This window comes from Aethalodelphis obliquidens, unplaced genomic scaffold (assembly GCF_003676395.1).
Source record: "Aethalodelphis obliquidens isolate GAN/ISIS:26980383/991018 unplaced genomic scaffold, ASM367639v1 scaffold22, whole genome shotgun sequence".
Lineage (NCBI taxonomy): Eukaryota > Metazoa > Chordata > Mammalia > Artiodactyla > Delphinidae > Aethalodelphis > Aethalodelphis obliquidens.
In genome coordinates this window covers 416,522-438,192 of record NW_020837966.1, presented here as the reverse complement: position 1 = coordinate 438,192, position 21,671 = coordinate 416,522, and the positions used below count along the sequence as shown (strand labels likewise).

General features: G+C 37.9%; 1 protein-coding gene across 1 annotated transcript in view; it reads right to left on the bottom strand.

Annotated features, from left to right (window-relative positions):
• DOCK3 (dedicator of cytokinesis 3) overlaps positions 1-21,671 on the bottom strand; it is a 409,735-nt gene that overhangs the window by 367,039 nt on the left and 21,025 nt on the right. The window contains exon 2 of the mRNA XM_027120931.1: positions 1,272-1,355. Coding sequence (XP_026976732.1) covers positions 1,272-1,355 — 84 coding nt within the window. The remainder of the gene's footprint in view (positions 1-1,271; positions 1,356-21,671) is intronic.

Sequence of the window (21,671 nt, the reverse complement as noted above, 5' to 3'; positions counted from 1 at the left end):
CATTTTTCATTCCAATCAGCCCAGCATCACTTATTGTAAAGGACATCATTTCCCCACTGCACTGCAATACCACCTTTTTCATATATCACTGGATGATAAACATGATGGTCTATTTCTGGACCCTCTGTTTCATTATTCTGTCTTTGCCCCCAAACCACAATGTCTTAATTTATAATAGTCTCATTTCTAGATGTCAGTTGGAAATCTTTCAATATTTCACTACTGAAAATGATGTTTGCTGTAGGCTTTTAGATATCCTTTATCAGATTAGGAAAACTCCCTTCTATTCTTATTTTGCTAAGAGTTTTTTTTATCATGAAGGGGTTTTTATTTATACTTCTGCTTTAAAATTATTAAAATGCATCCTGCACTAGAGCTCCCTTTCCAGAAAAGTGTACTCCCCAACTTAAACGGATCCTGGGTCATAGTAGGTTGCACTTACTCCCATACCCATCTGAACAGTAACTGGATCAGAGTTCAACTTCCATGTGTACTATCTCCATGCCCACATAGCAACATTTCTACTCTGTTATATAATTTGAGGTGGCTTCTAGTCATGCTGAACTGCTATCAATTTTGGTATCAATTTTGTTTTTGTCCATGCTCTGATTGTGGGTGATTTCTCCGGAACTATATTTTTTCCACATATCTTGCTGACTTCAGTGCAGAATTTTGAAGAATGTGATATTTTTCAATAATGCATAAATATTATAGCAGAAATACCCAAATATGTCACAGAAGAAGACAGTCAGGCCAAACTTCATTTGAGCACATTTACTGCCTTGCTTTAATTACGACTGATCATGTCCAGCCAATCAGACAGAAATATAAAAATGAACTGATTACACTTCGATTCTATTCAAATGCAGATAATCAGTAGCGAAATATTACCTATTCGATTGTAGGAAATCAAAACTAAGCATTTGATATAGTATGTAAAAATCATGTTCTGATTGACATGTATACACTGATGTGTATAAAATTTATGACTAATAAGAACCTGCTGTATAAAAAAAATAAATAAAATAAAAATTAAAAAAAAATCATTTTCTGACAGCCAACAATAGTTATTTGTCACTATTAGATTAGAGCCAAAATAGCTCATCCTTTATGCTGAACATAGATCAGGAATGATTTTATAGCAGTGTATCATCATGTGATTAATTACAGCTTCAAAATGATTGCTTATAACCTCATACTACAAAATAAATGCATATCATACTGCCAAAAATGATCACCATTTGTGTTTTACAATTTATGGGTCCACTTACCTTCACATTTTTCAAGAATCTGGACTGTTTCTCCTATTTCTAAGACCAATCCTTGAGGGACAGATCCTCGAAAGCTGCATATCACTAGAAAAACAAGAATAAACATGTCAATTAGCATTTTAAAATAGTGAGACAGGGTCAGTGTCGATGAAAGTTAGCACTAAATTTTCTTAAGTATATACTCTCCCTTCTAATTCATTTTTCAAATATGTAAGTCCCTTTCAACTTAATCTATATTTTGAAAGGTAATATTAAATGGTTCAGAACACTGAGGTATACTTCGGCAAAATCATTATTACTTAGAGGTGTGTGCATGCATGCATGTATGTGAAAACATTTCTATAAACAGAGTCTCCCTCTCTCTCCCCCCCAGCATATCTTGTGTTTGCCTGTTCTTTCTGGGCAAGTATGTATCAATTAAGAAAAAATGATCATTAGAAGCTTATTATCTACTATAAACAGACAAATAGATATTTTTAAAAGGATCACCAAATAAATGATTATGCTTTGAAAAACAGAATCCCCACAATAAAACAAAAATTAATGAAGTAAAAAGCAAATGTACAACAGAGAAAATCTATACTCATCAAAATCCCACATACTTTTATTTTTAGAAAACTGATAAAATGATTCTAAAATTTACATAATACAAAGAACCAAGAAAAGGCTTGTCAATCTTAAAGGATGTACACTATCATATATCAAGCCTTATAATCTAAAATTAGTTCTTTGAAAACACTAACACTGATAGACACGTAAGCAAGACTGATCAAAAAAAAAAAGAGAGAGAAAAGGTATAAATTATCAGTATCACCAATAAAAACATTAATGTAATAATTAAATGATGTATAAAAGGACATTAGATAAAACTTTATAACAAAAAATTAGAAAATTTAGAATAGATGGATAAATTTGTAGAAAGATCAACTTTACAAAAACTGACAGAGCAGTTAAAAACTTGAATAGTCCTGTATCTATTAAACAAAAGTGAATCTGTATTTAAAATTTTCCCACAAATGAAATAACAAGTCCTGACTACTTTACCAGCGAATTTGCCCAAACATCTGGAGAAGAAACGCCAACAACAAATAAGTCCCTCTAGGAAATAGGGAAAAGAGAATTCATTTTTAACTCAGCATGAAAGTAAAAGCTGACAAAGACATTATAAGAAAGGAAAGTTACAGGCCAATCTGTCTCATGATCACAGATAGAAAATCTTTTAAAAAAAAAAAAACCCAATTCAAAAATGGGCAAAAGACCTAAATAGACATTTCTCCAAAGAAGACAGACAGATTGCCAACAAACACGTGAAAGAATGCTCAACATCATTAATCATTAGAGAAATGCAAAACAAAACTACAATGAGATATCATCTCACACCGGTCAGAATGGCCATCACCAAAAAATCTACAAACAATAAATGCTGGAGAGGGTGTGGAGAAAAGGGAACCCTCCTACCCTGGTGGTGGGAATGTAAATTGATACAGCCACTATGGAGAACAGTATGGAGGTTCCTTAAAAAACTAAAAATAGAACTACCATACAACCCAGCAATCCCACTACTGGGCATTTACCCTGAGAAAACCATAATTCAAAAAGAGTCATGTACCACAATGTTCATTGCAGCTCTATTTACAATAGCCAGGACATGGAAGCAACCTAAGTGTCCATCAACAGATGAATGGATAAAGAAGATGAGGCACATATATACGATGGAATATTACTCAGCCATAAAAATAAACAAAACTGAGTTATTTGTAGTGAGGTGGATGGACCCAGAGTCTGTCATACAGAGTGAAGTAAGTCAGAAAGAGAAAAACAAATACCATATGCTAACACATATATATGGAATCTAAAAAAAAAAAAATCATCATGAAGAACTTAGGGACAAGACGGGAATAAAGACGCAGACCTACTAGAGAATGGACTTGAGGACACGGGGAGGGGGAAGGGTAAGCTGGGACAAAGTGAGAGAGTGTTAGTGTATATATGGACATATATACACTACCAAATGTAAAATAGATAGCTAGTGGGAAGCAGTTGCATAGCACAGGGAGATCAGCTCGGTGTTTTGTGACCAGCTAGAAGGGTGGGATAGGGAGGGTGGGAGGAAGGGAGACGCAAGAGGGAAGAGATATGGGGATATATGTATATGTATAACTGATTCACTTTGTTATAAAGCAGAAACTAACAGACCATTGTAAAGCAATTATACTCGAATAAAAATGTTAAAAATAAATAAATAAATAAATAAAAATAAAAGGCAAACTGGGAATTCCCTGGTGGCACAGTGGTTAGGACTCGGCACTTTCACTGCCATGATTCCCAGGTTCGATCCCTGGTCGGGGAACTAAGATCCCACAAGCCATGTGGTCATGCATGCATGCATGCATGAATGAATGAATAAATAAATAAATAGTAAATCAAGTCCAACTATATATAAAAAGAATAACCATGACCAATTTGGGCTTATTCCAGAGCGCAATTGGTTTAATATTAAAAAAATCAATAAAGGGGAAAAAAAAATCACATGATCATATCCATAAATGCAGAAGAGGCATTTGATAAAATTCAACGTCTACTCGTGACTAAAATTTTTTTTTTTTTTTTTTTTTTGCGGTACGCGGGCCTCTCACTGTTTTGGCCTCTCCCGTTGCGGAGCACAGGCTCCGTACCCGCAGTCCCAGCGGCCACGGCTCACGGGCCCAGCCGCTCCGCGGCACGTGGGATCCTCCCGGACCGGGGCACGAACTCGTGTCCCCTGCATCGGCAGGCGGACTCTCAACCACTGCGCCACCAGGGAAGCCCTAAAATTCTTAATAATCTAAGAATAGAAGGGAACTTCCTTAATATGATGAAGGTTATGTACAATGTATCTATAGCAAACATCATATATATTAGTGAAATACTCAGCATTTTATCAGTAAGGTTAGGAATAAGAAAAGCATGTCCACTACCATTTCTATTCAACATTACACTGAAGGGCCACCCTGTGCAAATAAAGCAGAAAAAGAAATAAAAGGTATAATGATTAGAAACAAAGAAATAATAGTATCATTATCTGCAGGTCTGAAAAAATCCCGAAGAACCTAGACATAAACCAACACAGAAAATATGTCAATGTGTAGCAAGGTCACTAGATACAATATGAATTTTTTTAAGTCTATACAGGAACAAACAACTAGAAAATGAAATGTTTTAGAAATATACAATTTATAACAGCACCAAAAATGTCAAGTAGGGCTTCACTGGTGGCGCAGTGGTTGAGAATCTGCCTGCTAATGCAGGGGACACGGGTTCGAGCCCTGGTCTGGGGAGATCCCACATGCCGCGAAGCAACTAGGCCCGTGAGCCACAACTACTGAGCCTGCGCATCTGGAGCCTGTGCTCCACAACAAGAGAGGCCGTGATAGTGAGAGGCCTGCGCGCCACGATGAAGAGTGGTCCCCCGCTCGCCGCAACTAGAGAAAGCCCACGCACAGAAACAAAGACTCAACACAGCCAAAATTAATTAATTAATTAATTAATTTTTTTAAAAATGTCAAGTAACTATAAATAAATCTAAGAGACATATGGAAGAACTCTATACAGAAAACTATATGACATTAGATATAGTAAAAGTCTAATAAATGAAGGCATACAACCTATTCATGAATTCCAAGACTCAACAGTATAAAGATACAGATTTTCCCCAAATTGATCATTAGATTCTATGCAATCTCAACCAAAATCCCAATAGACATTTTGTGGAAATCAATAAACTGATTCTACAATGTGCATAAAAATGTAAAGGATGAAACAGAGGAACATATACTACCTAATATCAGCCTTTCCATTGTTTAAAAAAAAAAAAAAGCCCAAGCTATAAAATTGTGTGTGCGTGTGTGTGAATAGCATGAGTCTATTTGTATGTGTACATATATATGTATATATTTAATCTCTACTGAAGATATCAAATTTGCTTACTGGTTACTAAAGATAACACTTGTGTCCCCCCAAAATTCCTATGTTGAAACGTAATCCCCAGTATGATGGCATTTGGAAATGGGGCCTGTGGGAGGTGATTAGGTCATCAAAGTGGTTCCTTCATGTATGGGAGTAGTGCACTTACAAATCAAGATCTCAGAGAGATCCCCCTCCCCTTTCACCATGTGAGGACACAGAAGTCGGCAGTCTGCAAACCTGACAAGGGTCTTTATCCAAACCTGACCATCCTAGCACCCTGATCTCAGACTTTTCAGCCTTTAGAACTACAAGAAATAAATGTCTGTTATTTAAGCTACCCAGTCTATAATATTTTTGTTATAGCAGTATGAACTGGACTAAGACATTGGTAATTAGTATGCTCTTATTAAAGTATTTGGCTATATTTCTAAAGAGTAGTAGCATTATTCAATCTTCTGCTGTAAATTCCCCATGGAAAACAAAATTCTGAACAAAAACAAATAACAAAGCAGTTAGACCAACTTCTACCATTTAATGCCATACAGATTTGGAAAATATTAAGAAACAGCAAATACTCAACAGCATCCTCCTTTAAGTACCAAGTGGGGAAAAATGGTCTTCTCTAGGATTTACTGGGTTGAACCCTTCATCACAGTGGAGAAAAAATCATGTTCCAGCGTCTCTCAAATCCTTGCAGGCACCCACATACTAACAATGAGACAAGTGTCCTAAGGTCAAAAGTATGCAATCTCTGAGCCATGGCTTATAGTAAAACTACAATGAATTGCATTAGCATTTAGGAATTTAACTTCACCAGACCTTCTATGTACTCCCTAACAAATTCTTTATCGAGGGCCTTGCTATTATTTCAATCTCCAAAGCATTCATCACTCCTGTCTTCCTAACCTCTGTCACTAATTGACAAGAACATTAAAATTACCAACCGCTTTCCTTGTTTGAAATTGGGTGTTTCATGCCTATTCAGAGAACATATGTAAACTTTCCACTTTAATAACTATCTTCATTCAAGACTGGCTTTCAAGTGATTTTTTAAATTAATGTATAAGTAGAAAAGAAAAAAATTATATTTGCTAGAAAAGCAAGAGGCTCAAAAGAAAGCAGATCTTTCTCCCTGTAATCACGGATCTACTTTCAGGCCTATACTCTGTTTGCAGGAATATCACAAAGAATAAACCTATTAGTTATAGACTGTTTCACTCTATTCTCCTCTGTCTGTCAGGTACATTAGAAGTTACTGGTCACTGCGAGCTTCAAGAATTAGAAAAAGAATAGATACATATATATGTATAATTGAATCACTTTGCTGTACACCTGAAACTAACACAAAATTGTTAACCAACTGTACTCCAATATAAAATAAAAATTTTTTAAAAAGAAAATAATCTCCACCTATAAAGAATTTATCGTTTCATTGGTGGTGGCAGGGGAAGGACTGTGAGATGAGAGGGAAAAAATGCATGATCCATATGATGTTGCAAGATTTGTTTGACCCTGAGATCCACTTTCTACCCTCCTTCACCTCGCTCTATACCCCGGAGAGCCTGCCCTCTCGGGCAGCATCAACAGCCTCCTCTTTGCCCCGTGGCTGGTTGGGTAAATCCGGTGGAGAACACTGCCAGATGCTGGAGAACAGGCGGACAATAAGGTTGGGATGTTTATTCCTGCTGGGCCCTGGGAGCTGGCTGCATCCCTCTGCTGAAGGCCACAGCTCCTGTGAGTTTCTGTAACTGTTCCCTCACTTGCCCCTTCAGTCCTAGTGGTGGAACCAACCACCGGGGTACTGCACCCTATTCGTTTCCCTAGCTCCTGCCTCACCTTCAGAAGTAGTCCCTTTATTAAACCCTGTTCAGATTACCCCATTTGACTGTGCAATCTCTTTCCTGCCCAGACCCCGACAGATAAGTACAAACATAATAACAGCAGCTCTTTGCAGCTTCGTAACCTTTTTTTACCTTTTGAATCCAAGTTCGCCTGGACTCCTGCAATGGCCTCCTAAGTGATCGCTCACACCCACAGGTGCCCCTTCTCAGCCCATTCTCCAAACAAAACAAAACAAAACAACAACAACTATGACCTTTACCATTATTCTTTCAGTTTTGTGCCATCTTAATCCCCAAGTCATTAAGAATTCATCAGTGGCAAAATAAGATTGAAGACGTTTGAAAAACATGTTAACAGAGACAGATATACTAATTTTAAAATTTTTACAAATATTTAGCTTGAAATCTTTCATACTATATCAAGTAGAAAAAGATTATAAACAATATTTATACCATGATTCCATTTTTTTGTGGGATATACAAATAAAAGTGGTTGCAACTAGGTTATAAGAATATTTTTATTTGCCTCTTGTTCAGCTTACCTACTTTGTCTACAGTGTATACATACTTCTCTAATATTTCTACCTTTATATACATACCTATACACACACACACACACTCATGAGGGAAAGCTTAATCTTTGCTAGATCATGAAAGAAGGGTCAAAAGATGCATTCTGAAGCAAATCCACTATACAATCTTGGACTGTTGTACCAGCCCACCCATATAATGCTACAAAATCAAATCTCTTCTGATTTCAAAAATGAGTTGTCATGGTAATAGACTCATAGTCCAAACTGACATTCTATCAGTGTGGCTCAGAGAAAAATATCTACCTCTTTCCACTCAATTATTTCCCCCATCAACTCAAACAAAAGATACTCACTACAAGAACTGTACTGCAGGATTGACCCATATTATTCTGTCTCCTTTACTATTAAATTAGTTTTCTTCTTTCTAATTGTTTACATAGATATTTCATTTATCATATACTAGTTTCATAAATATAAAGAATGTATTTCTGGGGCTTTCCTGGTGGCGCAGTGGTTGAGAGTCCGCCTGCTGATGCAGGGGACGCGGGTTCGTGCCCCGGTCCGGGAAGATCCCACATGCCGCGGAGCGGCTGGGCCCGTGAGCCATGGCCGCTGAGCCTGCGCGTCTGGAGCCTGTGCTCCGCAACGGGAGAGGCCACAACAGCGAGAAGCCCGCGTTCCGCAAAAAAAAAAAAAAAAAAAAGAATATTTCTGGAACATTATTCTGTCTCAAGTATCAATCATTCTTGTCCCAATATCCCACTTTTAATTGCTATTACCTCACATGGTAAAGTTAAGTACCTCCCCCCATTACTCTTTTAAGACTAAGCTCCTATGTTTGTTTTTTTCTTTTTTTTTTTTTTTTTGGCTGCATTGGGTCTTCACTGCTGTGTCCGGGCTTTCTCTGGTTGCGGCGAGTGGGGACTACTGTTCGTTGTGGTGCATGGGCTTCTCATTGCAGTGGCTTCCCTTGTTGTGGAGCACGGGCTCTTAGGCGTGCGGGCTTCAGTAGTTGTGGCACGCGAGCTCTAGAGCGCAGGCTCAGTTGGGCTTAGCCGCTCCACGGCATGTGGGATCCTCCTGGGCCAGGGCTTGAACCCATGTCCCCTGCATTGGCACGTGGACTCTCAACCACTGCACCACCAGGGAAGCCCTCCTATGTTTCTTCTTACAGACAAACTGGAGAAAATGATTATAAAATTCAGTGAACAGTACTGGTGGCATTTTGACTGGATTGCATCAAACCTATAAACTGGTTTGTTCTGAACAAGTAATGGATTTTACTACATGTAAAACTTTTTAGATGTCCATATATAATATCTAAAAATTCTGAAAGAAAAATGGAAAAATGCCAGCAAGAATCAAAATGTTCTACATTCAGTATGGACATAGTTTTTACAATCAAAAAGAAAAATACAGACTTTTTTTGCCCATAAGAAAACTGGGCAAAAGATACAAATAGGCCAAAAAACACATGAAAAAATATTAACCACAGTAACAAAGATTGCTAAAAAGTATCATTTTTATTTTTTTATCAGATTGTCAAAGATTAATACCCAAACAGTGCTGATAAAGATGTGCACATATATGACCAGAATACAAAGTGTAAGATTTTTTTCTTAAAAAGGTGGTAGAAATGGGTCCATTTTAAGATTTCACATGCTTTGACACAATTCCACTTCTAGAAATCAATACTCGATAACCATCAAGTAAATAAATATATATGCAGCAAGATCTGCAGCATACTGTTCTCTATAATAGCAAAACTGAGCTATAAATTAACAACAAAAAAAAGCCCTAAAAATGGAAAGTAAAATGAATTAAATAAACCTAGATGTACAGCCAAGTTAGCAGTATAACCAAAAAGAGAGGAACTATTCCAAGTAATGTCAAAAGAAAGTAATTTGACCAAATATCCCTAATGGAATATATTCTAAGGATAAAAAGAACTTCAAAAAAATCTTAATCTGCTTTCACTAATCATACTGTTGATACAGTGATAGTAATGCTATTCTAAGACTGTTGTGTGAGTAATGGGGAATAAGGCAAGTAAGTAATTACTTAGGAATTTGTTTTTAAGGGAGGAAAGATGCAGATGTAAGATTTATGAAGTTAAGTAAAGACAATGTAGCAATGCACAGTTCCTGACAAGGCACTAGAAACAATGACAAATCTCTAGCACTGAAATTGTGATTTCTAAATATACTCTTTCTCACTAAAAGGAACCAGGGCTCCTTGGGAAAATGCCAAGTTTAGGACAGGAAATGCTTAAGATAAGCATAGAATATCTTGTCATACTAAAAACCAAGGAAGCTGTCAAAAACTACTATGGTCAGGTCAAAAGGACTTTCAACACCAGGAGAGTCCCACTACTCACTAAAAGAATAGTATATCAGTATATTTAAATCTCTGAGTTAATAATAACAATGGTTCAAAAAAAAGCTTATGGTCACTTTTCAGAGATTGCTAAGGGAATCAGCTCACTACTGTGAAAATTAGCAAAACAGGAAAAAAAACAGAACATATATCATGATTTTCCTATACAAACTATATACCTCTGAATACCCAAGTAGTTAAGGAAAAGTTTCTCTTTATAAAAAATATCCTAGACAATAAACAAAGAAGTGATGGCAAAGGTAGAATATCACCATTTTGCAACCCCCAATAAATGTATGGGTATAGGAAATGATCATCAATAGCTCTAACATCACAAAAAGAGGAAACAAGAAACTATGTAACTACTAAACAAAGTACATAATGCCATCTATAAAGTAATCATTTATTTTAAAAAAAACTCAAACCTTAATATGGGGACGCCTATAGAACTAACTGCCAACTTAAAGGAAATACCAGGAAAAAGGAGCATATTAAATGAATTCACAGAAACATGATTAGCAAGATTCACACCATGAGACAAAAGATTCAGTTTCTTTAACAAAACACTGCAAGGGAAAAAAAGAGATGGAGAACTTAATAAAACAGCCTTCAGCTATACAATTCCATATACAATAGCACCAAAAATAATAAGATACTTAGGAATAAATTTAACCAAAGAGGTACAAGACTGAAAACTACAAAACACTGCTGAGAGAAATTAAAGATCTAAGTAAGTAGAAAGATATCCCATGTTCATGGATTGGTAGAATTGATACTGTTAAGATGACAATTCTACCCAAGGTAATCTACAGTTTCAATGGAATCCCTATCACAATCCCCAAGAAATAGAAAAACACATCCTACAATTCATATGGAATTTCCAGAGGCCCCAAATACCCAAAGCAATCTTAAAAAAGAACAAAGTTGGATGACTCACACTTTCAAGTTTCAAAACTTACTTCAAAACTACAATAATCAAAATAGTGTGGTACTGGCATAAGGATATATAGATCAATGGAATATAATTAAGAGCCAGAAATGGGGAAAGAAAAGACTGTTCAGCAGGGACTTCCCTGGCAGTCCAGTGGTTAAGACTCCGCACTTCCAATGCAGGGGACGCGGGTTCGATCCCTGGTCAGGGTACTGAGATCCCACATGCCATGCAGTGCGGCCAAAAAATTAAAAATAAAATAAATAAAAATTTAAAAAAAAACTGTTCAGCAAGTACTGCTAGGAAAACTGAATATCCACATGCAAGATAATGAAGTTGAATCCTTACCTTACACTATATACAAAATTAATTCAAAATGGATCAAAGACCTAAATATAAGAGCTGAAATTATAAGACTGTCAGAAAAAAAATAGGGCAAATACTCATGACATCTGATTTGGCAATAGTTTCTTGGATAAGAACAACAAAAGAAAATACATTAATTGAATTTCAACAAAATTAAAAGCTTTTGTGCAGCAAGGGACACTATTAAGAGAGTGAAAAGATAGTCTGTAGACCAGCAGAAAATATTTACAAATCAACTCTTAAAAGGCTTTAAATATTAAAAAATATATAAAGAAAGTAATAAACAACAAAAATAAAAAACCCAATTCAAAAATAGGCAAAGGATTTTAATAGACATTTCACCAAAAAATATATACAAATGAACAACAGCACATGAAAAGAGGCTCAACATCATTAGCCATTAGGGAAATGCAAATCAAACCCACAATGAGATACCACCTTACACCCACCAGAATTGCTATCATCAAAAAGGCAGAAAAAGACTTCCCTGGTGGCGCAGTGGTTAAGAATCCTCCTGCCAATGCAGGGGACACAGGTTCGAGCCCTGGTCCAGGAATATCCCACTGAGCCTGTGCGCCACAGCTACTGAGCAACAAAGCCTGTGCGCCACAGCTACTGAGCCTATGCTCTAGAGCCCATGAGCCACAACTACTGAGCCCACGTGCCACAACTACTGAAGCCCACACGCCTACAGCCCATGCTTCAGAACAAGGGAAGCCACCGCAATGAGAAGCCTGTGCACCGCAACGAAGAGCAGCCCCTAGAAGGGTTCGCCGCAACTAGAAGGCCCACGCGCAGCAACAAAGACCCAATGCAGCCAAAAATAAATTAAATAAATAAATTTTTTTTTAAAAAGGCAGAAAATAACAAGTTTTGGCAAAGATGTGGAGAAAGTGGAACCCTAGTGCACTGCTGGAGGACATGTAAAATGATGCAGGTGCTATGGAAAACAACATGGCAATTCCTCAAAAAATTAAAAATTACCACATGATCCAGCAATTCCACTCTGTGCATATTTCCGAAAGAATTGAAAACATTCACACAAAAACTTGTACATGAATATTTATGGCACAATTATTCATAACAGCCAAAAAGTGGAAAGAATTCAAATATCCATCAATTGGTAAAGAGATAAACAAAATGTGGTATACCCATACAATGGGATATTACCAGCCATAAAAAGGAATGAAGTACTGACATATGCTACAACATGGATGAATCTTGAAAACATTATGCCCTGTGAAAGAAGCCAGACACAGAAGGCCACATATTGTATGATTCCATTTACTTGAAATGCCCAGAACAGACAAATCATTAGACAAAAAGTTGACTAGACGTTGCTGGGGTGACAGAGAGGGAATGGGGAGTGACTGCTGATGGGTACAGGGTTTCTTTTTGGAGTGATGAAAATGTTCTGGGATTAAGGTAGTGGTGATGAACGCACAACTCTATAAATACACTAAAAATAAGTGAATTGTACACTTTAAAGGGTGAGCTATATGGTATGTGAATTATCTCTCAAATAAGGATTTTTTTAAACACAAAAAAAGAAAAAAATAGTATGCAAACAATGATAAATAAACATAAAAGAAAACTAATTGCAGGAAACAAGGAAATTTTATATAACTGACTTTTACGTCAAAAAAGTAAAAATAGCACACACTTTAAGACCTAAGACCAAATATTGTCAATTATCAGAACAAAGCAGATGAAAGCAGGTGTCTCTACAGAGGAAATCCTCACAGGAGAACTTTAAAAGCATTAGGACAATTTGAGAATTACAATCAGAATGACTGTTTATATCATATGAAATAAATGAAAATCCATGAGTCTGTGATCATACTAAATGAAGAAGAAAAAAAGAAAAATGGCAAAACAAGAAGTAGAAACAATCCTGTAAAAGAAAGTAAGTCAGTAACATTAAGGGCAGGCTAAAAAAATAAAATGTATACACAATGTAGAGAAAAAAGACAAGCTGAAATGTTTTAAGTAGTGGTTCTTAAATGAATCCAAAGATGGGCTTCCAGAAGTCCATAAATATTCTGATATGGTTGGTAAATTTTTATTTTGGCATACGTGAATCTTCCTGCAGACATGATCTGTAACATTCATTATATTCTCAAAATGGAATTTGACGCTTGCCCCCCTCACCCCCAAAAAAAGTACCACTAGATTAAAGATGACAGCTATAAAAGACAATTGATACGTAATAAAATTTTTACTTAAAAGGTTTAAAAAGCAAAACCAAGATTTGGTTTCTCAAGTCCATGCTCTGGGACAAAGGTAGGTTTGTTCTGACTTACTGGCCACAGAAAGGTTATGCATCTTCCCAGTAGAGATAATGGCTGAAGCTACAGACTCCAAAACCAGAATGCCTGAGTTTGAATCTTGGCTCTACAACTTACTGGTTGTGTGACAATGGACAAGGCAGGCACTCAGCCTTCCTGTGTCTCAGTTTCCTCATCGTTAAAAATGGGGATGATAATAGCATATACTTCATAGGATTATGGTGAAGATTACAGTTAATATACATTAAGTGCTTAGAATAGTACCTGGTACAAAGTACTATGTAAGTGTCTGAAATTATTATTCCACAAGTTACTTTTTAAAAGTAAGTACATAACTTATTTATATATACATAGAAAGAAATATCAAATCATTTATAGCAGTTACCTGAGCTGGGTGAGGGAAGAAGTGGGGATACACTTGGGGAAATGAGTTAAGAGGCTTTGAGTATTACTTCCACAGTTTTTAAAAGCTGTAAGGATTTTTAAAAATTAAGTCCATCATATTTGCCTATACCATGTATAAGCACACTGCATCTATATAAGCATTCCACAATGTCTCTAAAGTTGTACTCTTTTCAGTGTAACTCTAGTAATACAAAAATATCATAGAATCAACGCTAAAGTTTACTTTCCTATATGTGAAATAAAAGAAACCACCATTGCTAAATCTTTTAATACAAACACTAGCCATCAGAACAGAATTCAGAGTTTCCTCTTTTACATGAAAACCAGCTGCTTATAAATTAAGAACTATTGGGTTATCTTTTTGCACTTCAAGAAAAGAGCACTTCAAGTTAGAAACTATCTTTTTTTTGGGGGGGGGGTGGTTCGCAAGCCTCTCACTGTTGTGGCCTCTCCTGTTGCAGAGCACAGGCTCCAGACGTGCAGGCTCAGTGGCCATGGCTCACGGGCCCAGCCACTCCGCGGCATGTGGGATCTTCCCGGACCGGGGCACAAACCCGTCTCCCCTGCATCGGCAGGCGGACTCTCAACCACTGCGCCACCAGGGGAGCCCCAGAAACTATCTTTTAAAAATGTGTTTCAAACACACTACAGGCAAAGAGAAATTTTTAAGGGGGTGAATATGCTTTAATGTAAGAGATAAACTAGGTACCCCAACTGAGTCCCAAACGAGTTTCAGTCATGAGGTGGGGAGGAGAGCATGTAATGTCTGGTGAGGTCAGGAGAAGAATAAAGATTTCAAAGAGGTGGTTTGCAGAATGGCAAATGGGGGATCTAAGAGTAGAGGCATAAAGGATAGATGGAAGAGGACAGCAAGGGTCTGTCTCCCATCCTGGCCAAAGAGACAGTGAATTATTAGGGCGAGGTACAGACAGAAGAGGTGAAGCTTTCTCTCCAAGAATTTGAGACCCAGGAGCGCAAGCAGTGCACACAGCAGTTATAGCACTGATTTAGGGCACAGGTGTCAAAAATCACAGTTACAAAGGCAGTTTTGAGAATTCTTAGTAATTAAAAAAATATATATGACTAGAAGGGAAAAAAATTAACACATAGCGCTAAAGTTTAGTTTCAGAACTTGTTTCTGTCATCTACCTAATTAAAATAATTTAAAAGAAAATGCAACCCAAGGTATTAGTTCCATTTACTTTATGAGCTAATAAAATGTAAAGGTCATCTCCTCAATCAACAATCTATTTCCAACTTATAATCTCCAAATACCACAGAGAAAAATACTCTCTCATACATATCAAAGTTAATAAGTCATGGGCTTCCCTGGTGGAGCAGTGGTTGAGAGTCCGCCTGCCGATGCAGGGGAGACGGGTTCGTGCCCTGGTCCGGGAAGATCCCACATGCCACGAAGCGGCTGGGCCCATGAGCCATGGCCGCTGAGCCTGCACGTCCGGAGCCTGTGCTCCGCAACAGGAGAGGCCACAACAGTGAGAGGCCCGTGTGCCGAAAAAAAAAAGTTAATAAGTCATTTATAAAGCAATAATGCCTATTACAACACAATATTTTCTTATTGAAACAATTTTATATATTAACTCTAATCTGATGTAAGGAAAGATTAGTACAATATATTTATTTTATTTTACTGAAGAGGCAAATAGAAGGCAGTTAAGTGATTTGTTCACAGTCCTTGTAGGTTTTCCATGTTAGGAACAGTAGTGCCTAGTTCCTCTGAAAATAAATTCTATTACTCGTTTATCTAGTTTTTCTGAATCTAAAATCACTCTTATGCTCCTCCACTTCTATTCTTGAAATTGCTTTTTCCCTTCATCAAAATGTTTCATTGGCCCCCCCCAACGGCACACAGAATAAAAGGCAAATTCCTTCTTCTTACATTCAAGGCCCTTAACACTCTCAGCCAAACCTATCCTCCTGATCTTCTCCCAATGACACGAGATTTGTTCTATTCACAGTTCTCCAAAACAAGTCTCCAGTACATACCTTGCACAAGTCTCCAGTCCATACCTCACTGTTTCCTACTGCCTGGATCTCCTCTCATGCTTCCTCTTCACTGACAAAAATCCAATCCACGCATCAAGACTCCGTTTTTTCAATCTTGGAAATTATTTCCCCCAGTCTGTGAAGTCATCTGGCACATTCTACTTTTTTTTTTAATTGGAAATTAACCATGTAGATTAAGAGAAGCCTTTTTTTTTTTTAATTTATTTTTGGCTGTGTTGGGTCTTTGTTGCTGCACGCAGGCTTTCCCTTGTTACAGAGAGCGGGGGCTACTCTTTGTTGCGGTGCACGGGCTTCTCATTGCGGTGGCTTCTCTTGCTGTGGAGCATGGGCTCTAGGTACACGGGCTTCAGTAGTTGTGACGCATGCGCTTAGTTGCTCCACGGCATGTGGGATCTTCCTGGACCAGGGCTCGAACCCGTGTCCCCTGCATTGGCAGGCAGATTCTTAACCACTGCGCCACCAGGGAAGTCCCTGGCACATTCTACTGCTATCACATGTTTGACATTAACTGTTGCTTTGTGGGCATGTAGTGTATATGCATCAGGCAGTCTTATCTCCTTACTGTTCTGTGTGCCCAGCATTCCTAATCCTCACTTTTTACAGAAATTTTCCCAATCTATGTGATTTCAGTGGGGCTACCAGTCAGACCCCCTCAACCACAAGTGAGCATGTAAAGTAGGCTGGGCCAAATCATTCACTCCCTGAAGTCTTCCCAACAGGAACTAGCTCTTTCCTATTCCATCATGAACTGTAAAGATGTAACCCTAGAGCGACCAGGAGCTATGTTCCCCAATAATGAAAACAGTAAATTTTTTAAAGTTAATGACTGCAAAAATGAGTCCAACACATAGGCATATGCCAAAATGTAAAATGGAAACACAGATGTTCTGATGTCTTATGGCCCTGAACCCAGTCTCCTGAGGCCAGATGCATTCATGACTTTTTTGGTTATATGAACCAATAAATTCTCCTTTCTGCTTCAGTTTGAGATGGACTTCTATTAATTATAATTGAAAGAATCCTTGTGGAGAACAGTATCGAGGTTCCTCAGAAAACTAAAAATAGAATTACTGTATGATCCAGCAATCCCACTCCTGGGCATATATCCAGACAAAACTAGAATTCAAAAAGATACAAGCACCTCCTAGGTTCACAGCAGCACTCGTACAATAGCCAAGATATGGAAACAACCTAAATGTCCATCGACAGATGAATGGATAAAAAAGGTATGGTGTATATATACAATGGAATATTACCCAGCCATAAAAAAGAATGAAATAATGCCATTTGCAGCTACACGGAGGAACATAAAGATTATCACACTAAGCAAAGTAAGTCAGAAAGAGAAAGACAAATACCATATGGTATCACTTATACGTGGAATCTAAAATATGACACAAATGAACCTATCTATGAAACAGAAACAGAATCACAGACACAGAGAACAGACTGGTGGTTGCCAAGGGAGAGGAGATTAGGGGAGGGATAGAGTGGGAGGTTGGGGCTAGCAGATGTAAGCTTTTATATACAGAATGGATAAACAACAAAGTCCTACTGTATAGCACAGAGAACTATATTCAATATCCTATGATAAACCATAATGGAAAAGATATTAAAAAAGAATGTATATATATATGTATAAATGAATCACTTTGCTGTACAGCAGTAATTAACACAACATTGCAAATCAACTATAATTCAATATTAAAAAAAAAGAATACTCAAGAACAGGAGTATGCCAGTTTTCTCCATTAAATCTTCCACATAGTAGGCATCCAATAAATATTTCTAGACTGATTCCTATCTTCTGGTGGTTTTATCCAAGATTCAATCATATAGTAGAAAAAAAGCCTTTTTAGGGAATCAGGATCTGAATTTAAGACCCAAATAGCCAAACTGTGTGACTCTGAGCAAGTTACCATATGTCTCTGACCTTGGTGATCCCATCTGAAAAACAAGAACATTGTGTTACATTATGGTCCCTTCTAGATCTAAAGTTCCATAAATAACACAGACGTAGAGAATGGACTTGAGGACACAGGGAAGGGGAAGGGGAAGCTGGGACAAAGCGAGAGAGTGGCAAGGACATATATACACTAAAACAGATGGCTAGTGGAAAGGAGCCGCATAGCACAGGGAGATCAGCTCAGTGCTTTGTATCCACCTAGAGGGGCAGGATAGGGAGGGAGACGCAAGAGGGAGGGGATATGGGGATATATGTATACGTATAGCTGATTCACTTTGTTATACAGCAGAAACTAACACACCATTGTAAAGCAATTATACTCCAATAAAGATGTTAAAAAAAAAGAAAAAAAAGTTCCATAAATATATAACTCTTAGTGAAAAATTCTTGTCTACTTGCATTGTTTCAACTACTATATTCATCAAATACAACTTCCCAAATCTAATTTTCACAATCATCTAGATTAAAGGTCTTGAAAGTACGTAGACCTGTATCTTCTCCCATCACTGTTCCCCAGAGCCTAGTACACATACCAGATCTTCTATAACGTCTACTGAATCAATAAAATAATCCAATGAAGTACCTTAACCTTCCAGTTAGACTTCTATTTTAACTTCATGTTCCATTACCTCAAAAAAACTTCCTCCTCCACTCTTGCCAAGAAACAAAGTTTAACTTTCTTTTCCATCTTGTGGTCCCTGCAACAAACTATAGTTGATACCGTCTTGCCAATCTTTGTAACATGTAATCTCAGTACCATCATTATCCTCCCTCTCCTAATTACAACTGAAAACAATTTCAAATTCTGTATTTTCAGGGCTGAAGTGTTTAACAACTTCTATCAATTTATATCTTCATTTAAATATGTTTGAAATGCTTTCACCAATCTCCAACCACTACAATTGCATGAGTTTCTTTATCCCAACATTGGAGTTTATTTTAACCTACATGCTCTCTATGAAGTGAACAATTAGGGAATATCCAGCTAGAACAACCCTAAGTGAAAGTATATTTAAGAACCACTCTAATGTGCTGACTCAAGGAGATCAGACCGACTTTTAAAAACCTACCTTGTGTGGGGTGTGTGTGTAATGTATATATATATACATATATTTGTCTATATATATAAATGGAATATTAGTCATAAAAAAATGAAACAATGCCATATGCAGCAACATGAATGGACCTGGAGATTATTATACCAAGCCAAATAAGTCAGAAAGAGAAAGATAAATACCATATGATATCACTTATATGTGGAATCTAAAATACAACACAAATGAACCTATCTACAAAACAAAAAACAGACTTACAAATATAGAGAACATACTTGTGGTTGCCAACGGGGAGCGGGGTGGGGGAGGAAAGGATTGGGAGTTTGGGATTAGCAGATGCAAATTATTATATATAGGACGGATAAACAACAATGCCCTACTGTATAGCACAGGGAATTATATTCAATATTCTGTAATAAACCATAATGGAAATGAATATGAAAAAGAATATATATATATGTATAACTGAATCACTTTGCTGTACAGCAGAAATTAACACAACATTGTAAATAAACTATACTTCAATAAAATTTTTTAAAACATCTTTAAGTTCAACTTTCAGATCAGTTTCATTTCACTACGGGAGTCTGGGGGGAACCATGAAATAAATATTTCTGGTTGGTGAGATTTGGGCTAAGTAAATTTTTTTCTTTTTATTCATTTCTACCTATTTTTTCCAACAATAACCACATGTTAACTTGTGTAATTTTAAATTACTCTTAAATTATATAAACAAGTTTTTACATATATCTTGATCTTCGGTATTAACAAATATGGTAAAAAAAGAATGACTCGAGGGACTTCCCTGGTGCTCTAGTGGTAAAGAATCCACCTTACAATGCAGAGGACACGGCTTCAATCCCTGGTCAGGGAAGTAAGATCCCACATGCCGCAGGGCAACTAAGCCCAGAAGCCACAACTGCTGAGCTCGCGCACCTCAGCTGCAGAGCCTGTGTGCCACTAACTACACAGCCCATGTGCTCTGGAACCCGCGTGCCACAACTACAGAGCTCACACACCCTGGAGCCTGCACACCACAACTAAAGAGGAGAAACCCACACGCCACAACTGAAGAGAAGCCCGCATGCCACAACAAAGACCCAGAGTGCTGCAACTAAGACCTGACACTGACAAAGATAAATAAAATAAATAAATAAATCTTTTAAAAAAATGAATCGAGATTGGAAAAGATACAGAATTACCAGCAAAATGAGGCATGAATACTGAGAGGAGGTCAAGATGGTGGAGTAGAAGGACGTGCGCTCACTCCTTCTTGCAAGAGCACCAGAATCACAGCTAACTACTGAACAATCATCGACAAGAAAACACTGGAACTCACCAAAAAGGATACCCCACATCCAAAGACAAAGGAGAAGCCACAACGAGATGGTAGGAGGGACGCAATCACAATAAAATCAAATCCCATAACTGCTGGGTAAGTGAGTCACAAACTGGAGAACAATTATAACACAGAAGTCCACCCACTGGAATTAAGGTTCTGAGACCCACGTCAGGCTTCCCAACCTGGGGGTCCGGCAACAGGAGGAGGAATTCCCAGAGAATCAGCCTTTGAAGGCTAACAGGATTTGACTGCAGGACTTCCACAGGACTGGGGGAAACAGAAACTCCACTCTTGGAGGACACACACAAAGTAGTGTGCACATCAGGACCCAGCAGAAAAGAGCAGTGACCCCACAGGAGACTGAACACCTACCTGCTAGTGTTGGAGGGTCTCCTGCAGAGGTGTAGGGTGGCTGTGGCTCACAGTGGGGACAAGGACACTAGCAGCAGAAGTTCTCGGAACTACTCCTTGGCGTAGGAGTCCTCCTGGAGTCTGCCATTAGCCCCACCAAAGAGCCCTGTAGCATCCAGTGCTGGATCACCTCAGGCCAAACAACCAACAAGGAGGGAACTCAGCCCCACTCACCAGCAGAGAAGCAGATTAAAGTTTTACTGAGCTCTGCCCACCTGAGCAATACCCAGCTCTATCCACCACCAGTCCCTCCCATCATGAAGCTTGCACAAGCCTCTTAGATACGCTCATCCATCAGAGGGCAGACAGGAGAAGCAAGAAGAACTATAATCCGGCAGCCTGTGGAACGAAAACCACATTAACAGTAAGACAGACAAAATGAAAAGGCAGAGGACTATGTACCGGATGAGGAACAAGATAAAACCCCAGAAAAACAACTAAATGAAGTGGAGCTGGGCAGCCTTCCAGAAAAAGAATTCAGAATAATGATAGTGAAGATGATCCAGGACCTCGGAAAAAGAATGGAGGCAAAGATCAAGAAGATGCAAGCAATGTTTACCAAAGACCCAGAAGAATTAAAGAACAGACAGAGATGAACAATACAATAACTGAAATGAAAACTACACTAGAAGGAATCAATAGCAGAATAACTAAGGCAGAAGAATGGATAAGTAACCTGGAAGAAAGAATGGTGGAATTCAGTGCCACGGAACAGAATAGACAAAAAACAGTGAAAAGAAATGAAGACAGCCTCAGAGACCTCTGGAACAACATTAAATGCACCAACATTTGCATTACAGGGGTCTCAGACAGAGAAGAGAGAGAGAAAGGACCCGAGAAAATATTTGAAGAGATTATAGTCGAAAACATCCCTAACATGGGAAAGGAAATAACCACCCAAGTCCAGGAAGCGCAG